This window comes from Aulonocara stuartgranti (assembly GCF_965226115.1).
Source record: "Aulonocara stuartgranti genome assembly, chromosome: 12".
In the NCBI taxonomy this organism is placed as follows: domain Eukaryota; kingdom Metazoa; phylum Chordata; class Actinopteri; order Cichliformes; family Cichlidae; genus Aulonocara; species Aulonocara stuartgranti.
In genome coordinates, this window is record NC_138948.1 from 18376630 (window position 1) to 18391397 (window position 14768).

Sequence of the window (14768 nt, forward strand, 5' to 3'; positions counted from 1 at the left end):
AGGCATCCTCCATACATATTGGCAACAATCTGAAGCAAAAAGTTAATTGGATTCATCACCCCATAAACCACTGATTTCGAATCCAGTTCTTGTGTAATATGTCATACCTGGCTGGTTAAAAAACTTGGCTTCTTGACAGCCACCCTTCCACTCAGACCAATTCCAATGAGGCTACAGTAAACAGTAGACGGATCGACTTGTAACGCCGTTACTTGTAACGCCGTTATTCCCATCACTGCTCATAGGTCAATATTAGGTGGCTTTAAACAACAACAACAATCATTCTTCTGAAAATGGTCAGTACAAGGCCTGGACTGATAATGAGTGAGAAAGCAAGACGTAAAGGAATGGTGGGTGGTCTAACACGAACACATTTTGCACAGTGCTACATTGACTTTTCATATGCACCTCTTTCACGTGATGACTAAAAAAGTTCAAGGCTGTGCTGTTTGTGAAAATGATTAATGCTTTAAACTATAATCAGTGACTCTAGTCAGGAATTGCTCAACGTGGCACCCATCTTACCTCATCCCAGGTTTACATTCTGTGCAGATATTGGAGGCTGTACACTTCTTACAGTTCTCCTGACATCGCCTAAAAATGTTGGAATCTGGAAGACACACAGTGCGCGAGTCATACACAGCACATAATAGGAACCAGAAGTCTGGTTGCATTAAAAAAAAAAAAAAAAACAGCAGGGGAATAGAGGGGAAAGAGTGATGAAGAGTATCAGTTGGAGTCGAATGTGTGAGGAAGACCAGCGAGTAAAGTTATGAGAGAATATTGAGAAGAAGAGGCAAAAAGGACAAAAAAGGAAAAAAAAAAAAGAGGAGGAAATCGAGATAGCGAGATGAGGGGTGAAAGGTTCTGTGGGGCTGAAAGAAGATTATAGTGTTGAGGGAGGATGGGAATCTGGATGAATATTTCAAAAGGCAGACTAAAGTCAATGACACGCTTTGACACAAAGCACATGGACTCCTCTGTAGCAATGGTGATTGCCAAAAAGTTATGCTAATAACATGTTTTATCATTCCCTGAAAGGACGAGGAGACTGTCAGTAAGAATGCTGGTTGGATTTTTTGGATTTTTAGGAATCCTTACAGGATGAAGGAAGGACATGAGCAGGCTACGGACTGGTTTCCAAGAAAAGTTGGACGATATGTTGTTGTGGCATTTTGGCTCAGAGCTGTAGGTGAACATTAGAGTGTAATTTGGCTCATCAATCAATATAAATTCTTTAGAAATTGTAGGGTTTTTAAAATGGGTATAAAAACCATCTGCTGCTGATTTCTACCCTTCTCCATGTTATATCAGGGTTTCTTGAATATTTTTGCATTTTAAACAATTCACAAAATGATTAATGATTAGAAAAGATTTAGTGAAACCACAATAAATAGTACAATCCTGGTCAAACGCTTTGTCATTTAGTATATATGCACTAATTTTAACATCAATAGCACAGCGAGCCTAGCTTACATTGGTTTATCCGTGATATGGTAACAAAATAATGTCAATGTTGCTGTCAGAATGTTAAAAAGAAAATAAACTCCAGTTTTCTTATTTAAAAAAAACAACAACAACCAAAAAACCCTCGGCTATGCTGCCATTCCAAAAGGGAAAATGTACCCACTACATCTTGGCCTGTTAAAATGTTATGATTAAACTTGCATCAGAATATCTCAGATCTGCTGCCAGAGACTCTCAGAGCTGCCAGGGCTTACACACTATCCTGGCAAATACAAAGACATAATTATAATATATACATAGTGTCAGTCTCTCATTTCTGGTTTGTTTTTATTAACAAAAAAAAAAAAAAAAAAAACACTGGCAAAAATTCTGAACCCGTAAAGCGCATACTTTCTGTGAATACTACTGCACTACTGAATACTTTACATGCCAGAATTTAACACAGGAAGAAAAAAAAGAAAGGAAAAATGATTGTAAACCTAATCCAAGCATAATCTTCCTGCAGATCTGCTTTATTTCATGTTTTATTCCACTTTAATTTGACGTAGCCAAACGGTTCACTACCACAAACTTTTCAGTTCAGCTTGAATCAGCAAGTGCATTACAACAAACAAGCGGCTAGACATTACCTCAAGGGTACAATGGCATCATTCTGGTGTGGTGAATGAAAGCAGACTGGTGATAGTTACTGCTAAGGGTGGAGGTTTTTAGAAACCTCCTCCACCATTTACAAATGGCAGTGTATTTCTCTACAGTCGTAATCTAAGGAACTTCAGGCACAGATGATTGTGCAGTGGACACGGAGAATAACAGTGAGATTTTGGCATTTTAAGAAAACAAGTGCACAACAGAAACACAACTGAAGTCCCAAGAAACTTATAACAAAACTGTGTGACAGCCTGTAAATAAGAAATGCACAGCCACCGTGATGTGACTAATTGGTTTAAAAAAACCTGACGTTTTGAAACCGAGTGAAGCATAGATCTGAGTGAGAAACAGTAATATACTATAACACATTCCCTGCTTCTCGTTTATGTTACTCTAATGTTTATTCGGGGCGTTCGTGGCTCAAAGAGTTGGCAGTTTGTCTTGTAAGCGGAAGGTTGCCGGTTCAAGCCCCGGCTCGGACAGTCTCGGTCGTTGTGTCCTTGGGCAAGACACTTCACCTGCCGCCTACTGGTGTTGGCCAGAGTGGCCGATGGCGCGATATGGCAGCCTCGCTTCTGTCAGTCTGCCCCAGGGCAGCTGTGGCTACAACTGTAGCTGCCTCCACCAGTGTATGAATGTGAGAGTGAATGAATAGTGGAATTGTAAAGCGCTTTGAGGGCCACGAAAAGCGCTATATAAATCCAATCCATTATTATTCTACGAAACAAACAATGTGTTTTCTTAAATAAAATCTAAAACTAGCGACTGAGACCATAAACCCGTCGGGATGTTTTTTTACTTAGGGAGTCGCCCCCTGTTGGGTGTCAAAAAATATGCAGGATATGGCACTTCTGCAGTAGCTTTACTTTTCAGACCCAGAGGTTAGCCATGACAAACCCGGTGTGACCTGCGGGGAAACCTACCGCTGTCGAGGTAGAAGCCGTCAGGACAGTTGGCGACGCACGTGTGGGAGCCCTCGATGAGGTTAAAACCACTCCTGCATGTGGTGCACTGGTCACTACGACTACCAACACAGGTCTCACAAGAGGAGGAGCACTTCTTGCAACGTTTCCTATCATCACGGAAAAATCCACTGGGGCACTCCGAAACACACATCCTGGAAAGAAAAGTCATTGAAGACAGGAAAAGTATTTACATTTAGAGCATTAGGATAACCTCCTTGAGATGGAACATGTCATTTTGGAGGTTTTGAAGACAAATATAAAGACAACAAAAAAAAGGTGAGGGAAAAAAAAAAATTACAACCTTATACAAAGGTTGTAATTTTCAGATTGATTAGTCAACGCTGCGCAAAATAAGTGAACAGTTACACTCGGAAACATGTTTATGCAAGTTTAACACTCAGGTGGAGCTCAAAACATCAAAGCTTTTTTTTAAAAGAACTTCTTTGGATACAAAACAGGAAGACTTAGTATAAAAAAAATGAAGAATGGAAAAAAAGGTGTCATGAAAGCATGTAAAAAAAAAATCTATAGCACATTTTTCTTAAAGATTTATTGAGGCTGTAGTTTCCTCTGAAGGACAGCGTTCTTCAGCAGCAGACCAGTGAAGACCAAATCAAAACCAAAGACCGAAATGTAAAAAATAAATAAATACATAATCTCTGCAGCAAATATGATCTAAAATGCAATAAAATATCTGTGAAGTAATGCAAAAATAAATGTGTGCGTGCAGGTTTTACACAACGAACAGGCCAACATCTACTGAATAACTTCACAGCTCCTTAGCACCCCATCATTTTAACCCGAGCTCACATCCTGAAGTAATGACCTCCATAGAGCTAAAGAGCAAAAAAAACAAACAAAAAAAAAAAAAAAAAAACGCACACACAAGCGTGCACCTTCTGCCAAAAAACACACACTGCACGTGTGTAAGTACAAAAGACATGCTTTTATCCTCCAACTTAAATACATGCCTGGTTTGCTGAAATGGTTATATAAAAAGAAAAAAATATCTTTTGTAACAACAGCATGTACTGTAGTGTAACCTCTAAACCCAGGACACCAATTAAAACTTCAAACCTTATTTTGTCTCCGACACACTGATTAAACATGTAGAAGACAATAGAAGGGAACTTTGAAATTCAAACCTGAATTTAGGCAAGAAATTTGGAAAGCCAGAAGGGTGCGCATTCAAAATGTTGGCCCCCTGTACATGCCAACAAAGCTAACAGATCTAAATTCAAATGTGTACTTTATAAACGGTTACAAATATTTGCATATTATTATCCCTCAACAAACACCGATAGTTCTCTCAGAACCTAAGAAAATGTTTTTAAAATGTAATCGATTACTATTTACAAGCTGATAGTTTACCCTGAGAATCAAACTCAAAAATACATAAAAAGAAATTCCAAAGACCCCCACATCCTTTGGTGTATGTGAAGCATCAAACACGCATGTAGGGATGTAATTATCTGATGACTAGACGCTGCTGCCACCCCTCCTCCTTCCTCCAATCTTCATTCATCAATTGCTCCCTGTGGTGGCAGAAAAGGGCAGCACACCTCTAAAGTGAGCTAATGATAAGGCAGCACCTAAGCTTGCACATTCTCATGCACCTGCATCGGCCTGTCTTTTATTAGACCAGAGACAGGCCGACACAAAGGCAATTACTACAGACTTTGATCCCGGGGGGCAAGCACAAAATGTAGACACATGCACAAATTTACAGTCACACACGGGCTTGTATACACACAATCAGACTGACGTGGTGTAATTAATCAGGCCACCATCAGGAAAGTTTCCAAGCTCACCATGTAACAGTCTCCTTATATAAAGCACAGTGCAATGCAAAGCTTCCAAAAACTCAGTAGCCAGTTCTCAGTTCTTGTTTTTCTCTCTCAGATTTACTTGTCAAAACGTAGAAACACTCTTTTTCTGGATTCACATGAAAATAAATAAATAAAATGCACTAAAAATAAACGCAGATGTTAAATTTCTGTAGGTTTCCTAATGATCAAACCCAATCACACAAAACAGGCTGGCGAACAGATGTTTCTCTGAGGTATGTAAACAACTGAAATGTTGCCTTCGGCTGGTTAAGTCTACAGATCGAGGGATTTGTATGCACCAATGTTCACTTTACCTTTGGAAAACTATCTGATTGAAAGCCCCTCAGCTAATATTGATCCGTCTGCTCATTGGACCTCTTACTCCTAAAAACGATCAAAAGACGAAGCAACTGCTGGGCCAGACATGGGTTTTCCATGTGTTGCCTTTAAATTAACAAAGGAGATGGCTCAAATGGCTCTGTTGGAGTTCATTAAACAAGGTTTTTTTTGGCATTGTGGGTCATAGGGTTTGAGCTGATCCAAGTAGTTCTAGCTCCTAATTCTACAACGAAGAACATAAAGGAATAAAAGTTTTGCCAGGACAATCATTCAATCATTTGTTTTTTAGTCTGTGATTAGTTTTGTTTATTCATGTGTTGAAATCTTTTATCTTCTTTGTTAAAAAAAAAATCTAAGAAGAAAACCCAACAGTAAGGCACTTTTCCACTGCTCTCCTATTTAGCATGAGGTTGTTGCCACAGTGGATAGTTCGATACGTCTGACTTAGCACAGATTTTATAGTGGCTGGCCTTCCACCCTCGATACTCTCATTTATCTGTGCTTGGGTCTGGCACTAGGAGCATACAAGCCCGTGAAGTCACTGAGGCTGGGTTCTTGTCTCCTCCCGGTCTCGAACCAGGGTTCTTTCACATTTAAGGAGAATGTATAACCAGACTATAACTAGATGGCAACCACTTGGGTCGAATCCGTGAGTGCAAAGAGACACGTGTGGACATGTTACACTCATCGGTGGAGACTTACTGCAACATGTAGCAAAGTATTTGCAAACCTTCACCAATTTGCCTGAGAGTGACTGCAGTCGAATACGGCTGACTCTGCAGTCATCCATTTTTTTCCAAATTGCAAGGACTCTACTGTCCTAACAGACAGACAACCATTTACACCCAGATTGACACCTTAGCTAATTTAGAAATGCCACGTGATGCATGTGTTTGCACTGTGGGAGAAAGCTGGAGTACCCAGAGAAAACCTACATGTGGAGGGGGACAGCAACAGAGTCAACACAAAAAGTAAATCCCTATTCTGGACCCAGGACCTTCTTGCTGTGATGAGCCAGTACTACACAAGGCTAAAGCACACCATGTAAAGCTTTTCTGGCAGAAAGTCAAGTGGCGTAAAACAAAGAGTGATACAGTTCGATTCTGAAGGTTTGATTTTGAGTAGATGTATACACTCAAGGAGCAATATAACTTCTGACAATCTAAAGCAGTCTGACCTGGTGTTGTTCTTGAACTTGAGGAAGTAATGAAGGCAGTTAATGCAGTGGTGGGGTCCAGGACCCCAACAGCCATTCTCACTGCATTCAGAGTCACAGGGGCCTGGATTCAAATACAGAAAGAAAAAGGGGTTTCAAGTCTTATAGCCTCTTAAAATGATCTATTTTAACTGATTGCACTTCAAAAGTACCCTTAAATCACAAACTACAATACTAATATTTTGACACAACAGCAGGGAAGTAAAAAAAGGCAATGACAAATATGTTACTAAAGGCTGCTATTGTCACCAACCCTGCTGTGGGCGGCAATGGATTTATCACTTACCAGGGTACTCCTCTGGGAATTCCTCATCAAGGTCTGCAAACTGAGGCTTATCTATGTGCCCAGTTGAGTACGGGTGCACAGAGGTGCCATACAGCACCAGTGACCACTCCTTTAGCTTGCCTGAAAAGACAAGATGACATTTATAAAAGTTATCCTAAATAGAGGTATTTCGTTATCTCCTTGCGGTGGGTAAATTGGGGTGTTCTCATATTTATATTGTAGAGTTACTGGTATAATCAGGTCACACTATAAACCCGACTACATTTTTACGCCCTGCATTTTCAGAAACCACCGCGAAACGTTTTAATGATACCCAAGGAAAGCTAGGTAGTTTATATGGCATTACAGTGACTGATGTAACAGCTTTTAAGAACCTACTACTCTTCATCTGAGACAGTAAATTAGTGGGTAATTTCAGTTACAAAATTCACGGCTTCCCGAGCAACATGCATGGCCCTGATGGCACTTTACCTATTCCAGAGAAAGTTAATGGCTCTTCTGCTTCTTCTGTTGCCATAACATAAAAATCAATGTTAAAAAAAAAATGAATACAACATGATTCAGTTAAAGAAACTATTCACACTGTCATACCAGGCACTTTCTGGCTGCGAAGTTGTGAAGGTGAGTCATAGATCTCTAGGACCCAGTCGCCAGCTGCCTTCTCTCCCCAGCAGTGGGTGGTCATAAACTCCCAGTTCTTAAAACCCTCCATGGAGTGATCAAACAACCTGTGCATCAGAAGTACACACAGTTACAAACACACAGACACTTATCGGATGAGGAAGTGTTTCAAACACTGCAAATACAAGAGCAAACAATCAGAGCCTTTAATGAGCTATGCGCAGTGTACAGTACTGAGATTTACTAGAGGCTAAGTAAACCTGTAAAAACTCTGAATTCTGATTGGTTGGAAGATGCTGATTCACTTTTTATGAGCAAAAACTGTTGATAAAGTGTTGTAAACATAAACTCAGTGGCCACTTTATTTGTTACACCTTGCTAGTACTGGATTGGACCTTCTTTTGCCATCGTGGCACAGATTCAACAAGCTGTTGGAAACATTCCTTAGAGATATTGGTCCATACTGACTTGATAGCATCACACAGATGCTGCTGATTGGTTGACTGATGTGAATCTCTTGTTCTACCGCATGCCAAAGGTGTCCTGTTGGATTGAGGACCATTGAGGGCATTTGAGTGTAGTTAATACACTGTCACATAGAAGAAACTGGTTCAAGAGGATTTATGCTTTGTGACATTATTCTGTTGTAAGCTGGATAGATGGTACGCTGTGGTCATAAACCAATAGGCATGTGGTGTTTAAATGATGCTCAGTTGGTACCCAGGGGTCCAAAGTTAAGAACCTGAGGTTGAACCATTATTACAAAGCAGAATGATCCATTTGCATTCCAAATTCTGACCCTACTCTAAGTCAAAGAGAAATTGAGACTCATCAGATCAGGCAACATTTTTCCAAATGTTGCCGACCAATCTACTGCTTTCCTATTTTGATCCAGCTTCAATTTCCCATTTTTATCTGACAGTAGTGGCACACAGTGTGGTCTTCTGCTGCTGCAGCCCATATGCATCAAGGTTCAATGTGCTGTACATTCACAGATGCCCTTCTGCATATTATGGTTGTAACGAGCGGTTATTCGAGTTGCTGCTACCTTCCTATGACCTTAGGAAGGCAGTTCTCTCAAAGAGCTCCCACTCACTGGATATTTTCTCTTTTTCAGACCATTCTCTGTAAGCCCTAGAGATGGTTGCGTGGGAAAAATTCCAGATGATCAGATCAGTTTCTGAAATACTCAGACTGCCACAAACAACCATGCTACGGTCAAAGGCACCTTTATTCCCCATTCTGATGTTCAATTTGAACTTCAGCAGGTCGTCTTGCTCTTGTATACATGCCTAAATGCACCCAGTTGTCGCCATTTGATTACCTGATATTCGATATTTGTTTTAACAAGCGGCTGAGCGGGTGTTCCTATTGAAGTGATATATTTGCCACTGTTCAACTGCAGGTAAACTGTAGATGGTAAACACCAAGCTTCAGCTTGAGGTCTTAGAGCCAACAATAACGACCAAAGATGGGATAAAACCATGAATATATTACAGTTAAGTGATGAGGACTGTATGATGGGCTGAGGGTTGCTTTGCTTTTTGAAGGGAGAGCAGCTGTTTTTCACATAAACCACATGATTTTTTTTATTATCTTAACACATTCCCATCTGTTGTCAGTTGATCATATTTTTCCTAAATTAACCAGACAAACTGTGGGGAGTACTCCACAGCAGACCAATGAAAAAGAGGTCTTAGCTGACCTAAAGTCCGGCGATGGTATTAATTTAATAGAAAATAAACAGATGAAAGAATTAATAACTGAAGATCAGAAACAGTGTACTTCAGCCCATAGAAGTTGCAGATACTGCTGTTAGGTAAGGAGTTTAATTTGATTTTCATTCATATTCAAATTAATTTTCTTTTTAATAGAAATACTCTGGCACTGGCAGCCCTCATCATCATCACACAAACTTCAAGCTGTTCCTGTCTGTTGTGGCACTCAACTGCATGCTCTTTGGTTGTAGTAAGTGGACTTTGGACATATTCAGATAAACATGCAACTATATGAAAGGACGTGGCAGGCATGAGTCAGAAAAACTGGTGGATTGAGCAAGTTTTTTTCTGAAGAGTTTAAATTATACAATTGAGTCCTATAAGATCAACGTAGCTTCAAGCTATGTTGATCTTATAGGACTCAGATGTATAAGCTATAGAAGCTAATAGCTTCTATAGCTTATACACAAAATTGTTTACTCTGTGTTTTATGCTAAAGCAAAATGAATAAGTGGAATAAAGCCATTTTAAGCCTGTGCAAAGGAAGCCGTCTTACCTATGCATTCATTCATTGGTTATTTTAAGCTCCCGAACTTGTTCAGAACACTATTTCAGTGCATGAGCCGCAAGGTTATATTCCTACTTAGGAGCTGACTGATTGATTCTTGACTGATAGATATCAACTACCTTCTATAAAGGTTTAACAGTTTTTTGGCAGTGCCGGTATTTTTTATAATGTTCTGTGAAATAACACAGCACTGTTCTGTGTTTTCTTCAAAACGACAGCACGTAAATTACTCAGTTTGATGACAAGTGGCTACAGAAGCATCCAGCCCAACCTCTGGAGCTCAAATATAAAAAAATAACAATAATTTAAGAGAGTAATGCAATCACACTTAGCTTGTTCTAAACTTCAGAGGGCCTCCTTTCTTATTTGAAGTTCTTTCTTGAAGTGCTACTAACTTTTCCTTTGAAGAAAAAGTATCTCCACCAGTGTGTCATTTATCTGATTTACTCCACACAGCTAAAGCTAAAGGATATACAGCCAAAGACCCTGAGCACTGCAGTGTCTCGTTTTAGGTTCCCTATGGCTGAAGTTTTGGAGCCTCCTTTGTTGTGATGTCGCACACAGTAAAGAAGGTTTTTAGCCTGTTAAAGATGACGGGGTCACAGTTGGCATTGTTGTAGACTCAGCAACTTACGGCTGCTTCCTTATTCACAAGATATCACCACACAAGATATCTCCACATGTTCTATTTGGGGGATTTTATGGAGGATGCCCTTCCTGACATAACCCCTTAAAATTCATGTAATATCTCAGAGGGCCCGGTGGCGCCAGTGTCGGGCAGCCTCACCTCTGTCAGTGCGCCCCAGGGTGGCTGTGGCTACAATGTAGCTTGCCGTCACCAGTGTGTGAAGGTGTGTGTGAATGGGTGGATGACTGGATGTGTAAAATGCTTTGGGGTCCTTTGGGACTAGCAAAGCGCTATATAAATACAGGCTATTTACCATCTAAGTGCCCGATGCCCTTGCCAGGATTTATATTTGCAGATGACGAGCAAGTATAGCCACCAAAACACAAGTTTGTGGTGCAGTTTCTCTCTTTAAGCTGGTTTGAAAAATCACACGAGAAGAAGCAGCAGCAGCTGGAAATGTTTAGGAGGAACCTACAGTACTGAATGGGCCAATCACAGATCCTATGGACTGTGTAATTACATTTCTAAAGAGGTGCACATTACGTTATATATATGATTTATCGCTAACATATAAACCCCTGTTAGACTCCTCTGTCATGACAATATGCTTTATAAATAAATCCCTAACCCAAATATTAAACAGATTAAGGTCAGCTATTCTTCCTTAGATGGAACGGCACAAACCCGCTGGGCTACCAAAAATTATTCTCAAAGGCGTTGGTTTGGCAATGTATAATATACACATGCATGCATTTTTTAAAAGAAACTAAATTAAAAAAAAATACATAAAAAGAAAGTGAAAAAAGTGATCTTTTATTTCAAGTTCATGAAGCTGAACCTTTGAAAAAGATCATTCACAGTAGCTTCTGTACCTGTTGGCAAGCAGCTGAGACTTTGTCCCTGAGGGTGAAGTCAGGTTGATTGACAGGTCCCCACGGCGAGGGTGTGTAATCGTGATGCGTACGACCACATGCTCCAGGTAGATCACGTGATGGTTGGGGTTGTCAGTGCATCCTGTCGCCTTGTACACGGACCGAACCACGTGCTCTGGACGGATGGTTCTGGAGGAAAACAGAGTGTAAACATCAAAAGAACCAACATGCTGCAGCACAGTTTAACCACTTTAAGTTTTTCAGAATCAGAAAACTTTGTTATTCCCAGAGGAAATGATGTGGTCACAGCAAGGACAGCAGTGAACAAGTACCACTATCACAAAAAAGCTTCAATAAAAAAATATACACAATATATAAAATAATAATATAAACTTGCAGCTGTGGCGTCTCTCTTACCATACTGACAGTTATTTTCTCTGCAAGGGATGTGCAGGATTTATCTGCCCAATATCACTCTACATGAACTGAGGCATTTTAAACCTTAGACTGTGGCCGTCTCCATAGCGATACGGCTCTAATTGCCATGACACAATTAATGTAATTATAAAGTTTCACTTCACTTCTTTTGATTTAACCTCCGAAAACCAAAGGGCATGCAAAAAAAGAGAGAGAGAAAAAAGTCCATATTAATATTTCTCATTTCTTGAACCTCACTCTGCCAAAGAAACCAAGAACCTGAACACGATAAGAAAGACAAAGAACATTATTTGTTCGCTCTGCTATGCACGGCTCAGCAGCAGAAAGCTCACCGAGCAGCCAACATAAACATCTAATGGCCCCTTGAATAACATCTGTGCTATGATTTAATAGAGCAGCGATACAGCACCAAAACCTGGACGAGTCCACAAGAGGGGACAATGAAAACCATCTTGCCAGCGCAACACTTTGGAGAAAAGGAGTCACACATGGAGCAGCTGAGCCAACTTAACACATCAGCTCACTGCTGCCAATGGATTACATGCAGCGTTTACTCACTGGAAACTAAAACATTACACTTTCTTCAAAACATTACAAAAATGAGTTACTAAAATAATTTCTTGCAGGCTGGAGGGGGTTGAGAGAACAGCCATTGAGTTCTGTTGTTTGATTATATATTGAATAGAATAGAATAGAATAGAATAGAATAGAATAGCCTTTATTGTCATTGTACAGAGTACAATGAAATTGGAGTGCCACTCCCTTGGTGCAAGTTTCAATAATAAATATAAATGTAAAATATAAAAAGTACAAAAAAAAACAATCGTAAGTACTCAAACAATAGTATGTACAATATATACAGGATAGCAGCATTAATATAATGACAGTATGAATAGCAGCATAATATAATGACAGTGACGGTATGGAATAGGTTCAATTGTTTTTGTGCTTATTTACTACGGTGATAGCTCTGGGAAAGAAGCTATCCCTGAATCTGTTTGTCCTGGTTTTATGTGACCTGTACCGTCGGCCTGACGGTAATAGTTCAAACAGTTGGTTGCTGGGGTGAGAGTGGTCCTTGATGATATTGCCAGCTCTGCTGAGGTACCGAGAGTTTGCAGTGACCTCCAGGCTGGGCAGAGAGCAGCCAGTGATCTTCTGGGCTGTGTTGATGACCCTCTGCAGTACTTTCCTGTCTGCAGCTGAGCACCCTGCATACCATGTTGTTATGCCGTACGTTAGGATGCTCTCTATGGTGGCTCTGTAAAATGTCACCAGCAGCCTCTCCTCCAGGTTGTTCTTCCTGAGCACTCTCAGAAAGTGGAGACGCTGCTGGGCCTTTTTAACCACCGCTGTAGTATTTGCAGTCCAGGAGAGGTCATCAGATATCTGCACGCCCAGAAACCTCATGGAGTGTACCCTCTCCACACAGCTCCCGTGAATGTAAAGTGGGGCCGGGTCTGCTCTGCCCTTCCTGAAGTCCAAGATAAGTTCTTTAGTTTTCGTGGTGTTCAGTTGGAGGTTGTTAACTGAACACCACTCAGTCAGTCTGTTGACCTCATCTCTGTAGTCCGACTCATCCCCCCTTGAGATGAGTCCAACCACTGTGGTGTCATCCGCGAACTTTATGATGGTGTTTGAGAGATGGGTAGGGGAGCAGTCGGATGTGTAGAGCGTAAACAGGAGGGGACTCAAAACACATCCTTGTGGAGACCCGGTGCTGAGTGTGATGGTGCTGGACCGGTGGGGGCCGAGTCTGACAGACTGTGGTCTATTTGTCAGGAAGTCCTTGATCCAGAGGCAGATGGGGGTGGAGAGTCCCAGGTGAGACAGTTTCTGGACCAGGATCTCCGGGATGATATGATTGAATGCTGAGCTGAAGTCCAGAAAGAGCATTCTCACATAGCTTCCTCGGTGCTCCAGGTGACTCAGCGCAGTGTGGAGCGCTATGGTGATAGCGTCCTCGGTGGAACGATTTGTCCTGTAGGCAAATTGGTGGGGGTCCAGAGTGGGAGGCAGACCGGCCCTGATGTGCTGACAGACCAGTCTCTCAAAGCACTTCATCACTACAGGCGTAAGTGCAACAGGCCTGTAGTCATTTGGGCTGGCCACAGCTGTCTTCTTGGCGATGGGGATGATGGTGGAGGTTTTGAGGCAGGGCGGGACGGTGTTTGATGACAAGGAAAGGTTGAAGATTTTAGTGAAGACTCCGGTCAGTTCGTCAGCACATGCTCTGAGAACCTTTCCATATTGGAAACTTTTTTGAAAGATTCAGTTTTAAGCGTTGCAATCACGACCACGACATTTTCTAGTTATGAAGCCATGCGGTACAGATGTTCATCTTTGCCAGTAAAATTGCCCCGAGGCAATTACAAACTAGCCCGTGATATCAAAAGCGATTCCAGGAGCGACACTTCCTCGCATTTGGCTCGATAATTGATTGAGAACAACAGTAACAAAGTGGCTTATTCCATTAATAAAAATAATCAGCTTTGGCTGTTCAGACCGTGTAATTAATGCTGGTCTGCTGATTATTAATTACTGCTAAAAAACATCAATTTGTTGTGACTGATGTGTTTGCAAAAGACCAACACTGGCCACCAAGATGAAAGTAATGATTTCCGCTGAGAAATGCTGCTTAAATTACCCGAGCTGGTACGTTAAATTAATCTGTCTCACATCGGTTAGAGCGGTGAAGAAAGGAACGACGGCGATTTATAATTAAAAGCAGCACATGAGCAGCACACGTTTTCCTGAATGCAGACAGGAAAATAATCTACGATAATCTTTCCATTTGTCCCTCATCTCTATCTGAGCGTTTCCATAATGGAAGTCTGAGCAGCTAATTGACGCAAATACTTTTACATAAAGTACAAAACAGAAACAACTGTTGGTGGTGAAGCAGATTAGATGGAGCGAATAACAGTGAACACACTGAATGTCCGTTTTGATGACCATTTGGAAAGCGGTCAGCGGTAACATCTGGGGAGTCTGGAGCCGACAGAACAGCTCTGCTCTATGACACCGCACAGATAGCTGAACCGTGCGTGCTGGGACCGAGCAGATGCACGGCTGATTACCACCAGTCTGATTGCACTCGGATCATGCAGTTTTCCTGCTGCATACTCCAAGTGGTGCTGAGATCAGCTGCAGACAGACATTACCAAACGTGG

General features: G+C 41.2%; 1 protein-coding gene across 3 annotated transcripts in view; it reads right to left on the bottom strand.

Moving 5' to 3' along the window:
- The window catches only part of pcsk5b (proprotein convertase subtilisin/kexin type 5b), an 88454-nt gene that overhangs the window by 25828 nt on the left and 47858 nt on the right, over positions 1-14768 (bottom strand). For all 3 annotated transcript variants that reach the window (XM_082553804.1, XM_082553806.1, XM_082553805.1), the window contains exons 12-17: positions 11158-11346; positions 7342-7478; positions 6751-6870; positions 6426-6528; positions 3039-3232; positions 526-610 (exon numbers count right to left, since the gene is read on the bottom strand). In XM_082553804.1, coding sequence (XP_082409930.1) covers positions 526-610; positions 3039-3232; positions 6426-6528; positions 6751-6870; positions 7342-7478; positions 11158-11346 — 828 coding nt within the window. The remainder of the gene's footprint in view (positions 1-525; positions 611-3038; positions 3233-6425; positions 6529-6750; positions 6871-7341; positions 7479-11157; positions 11347-14768) is intronic.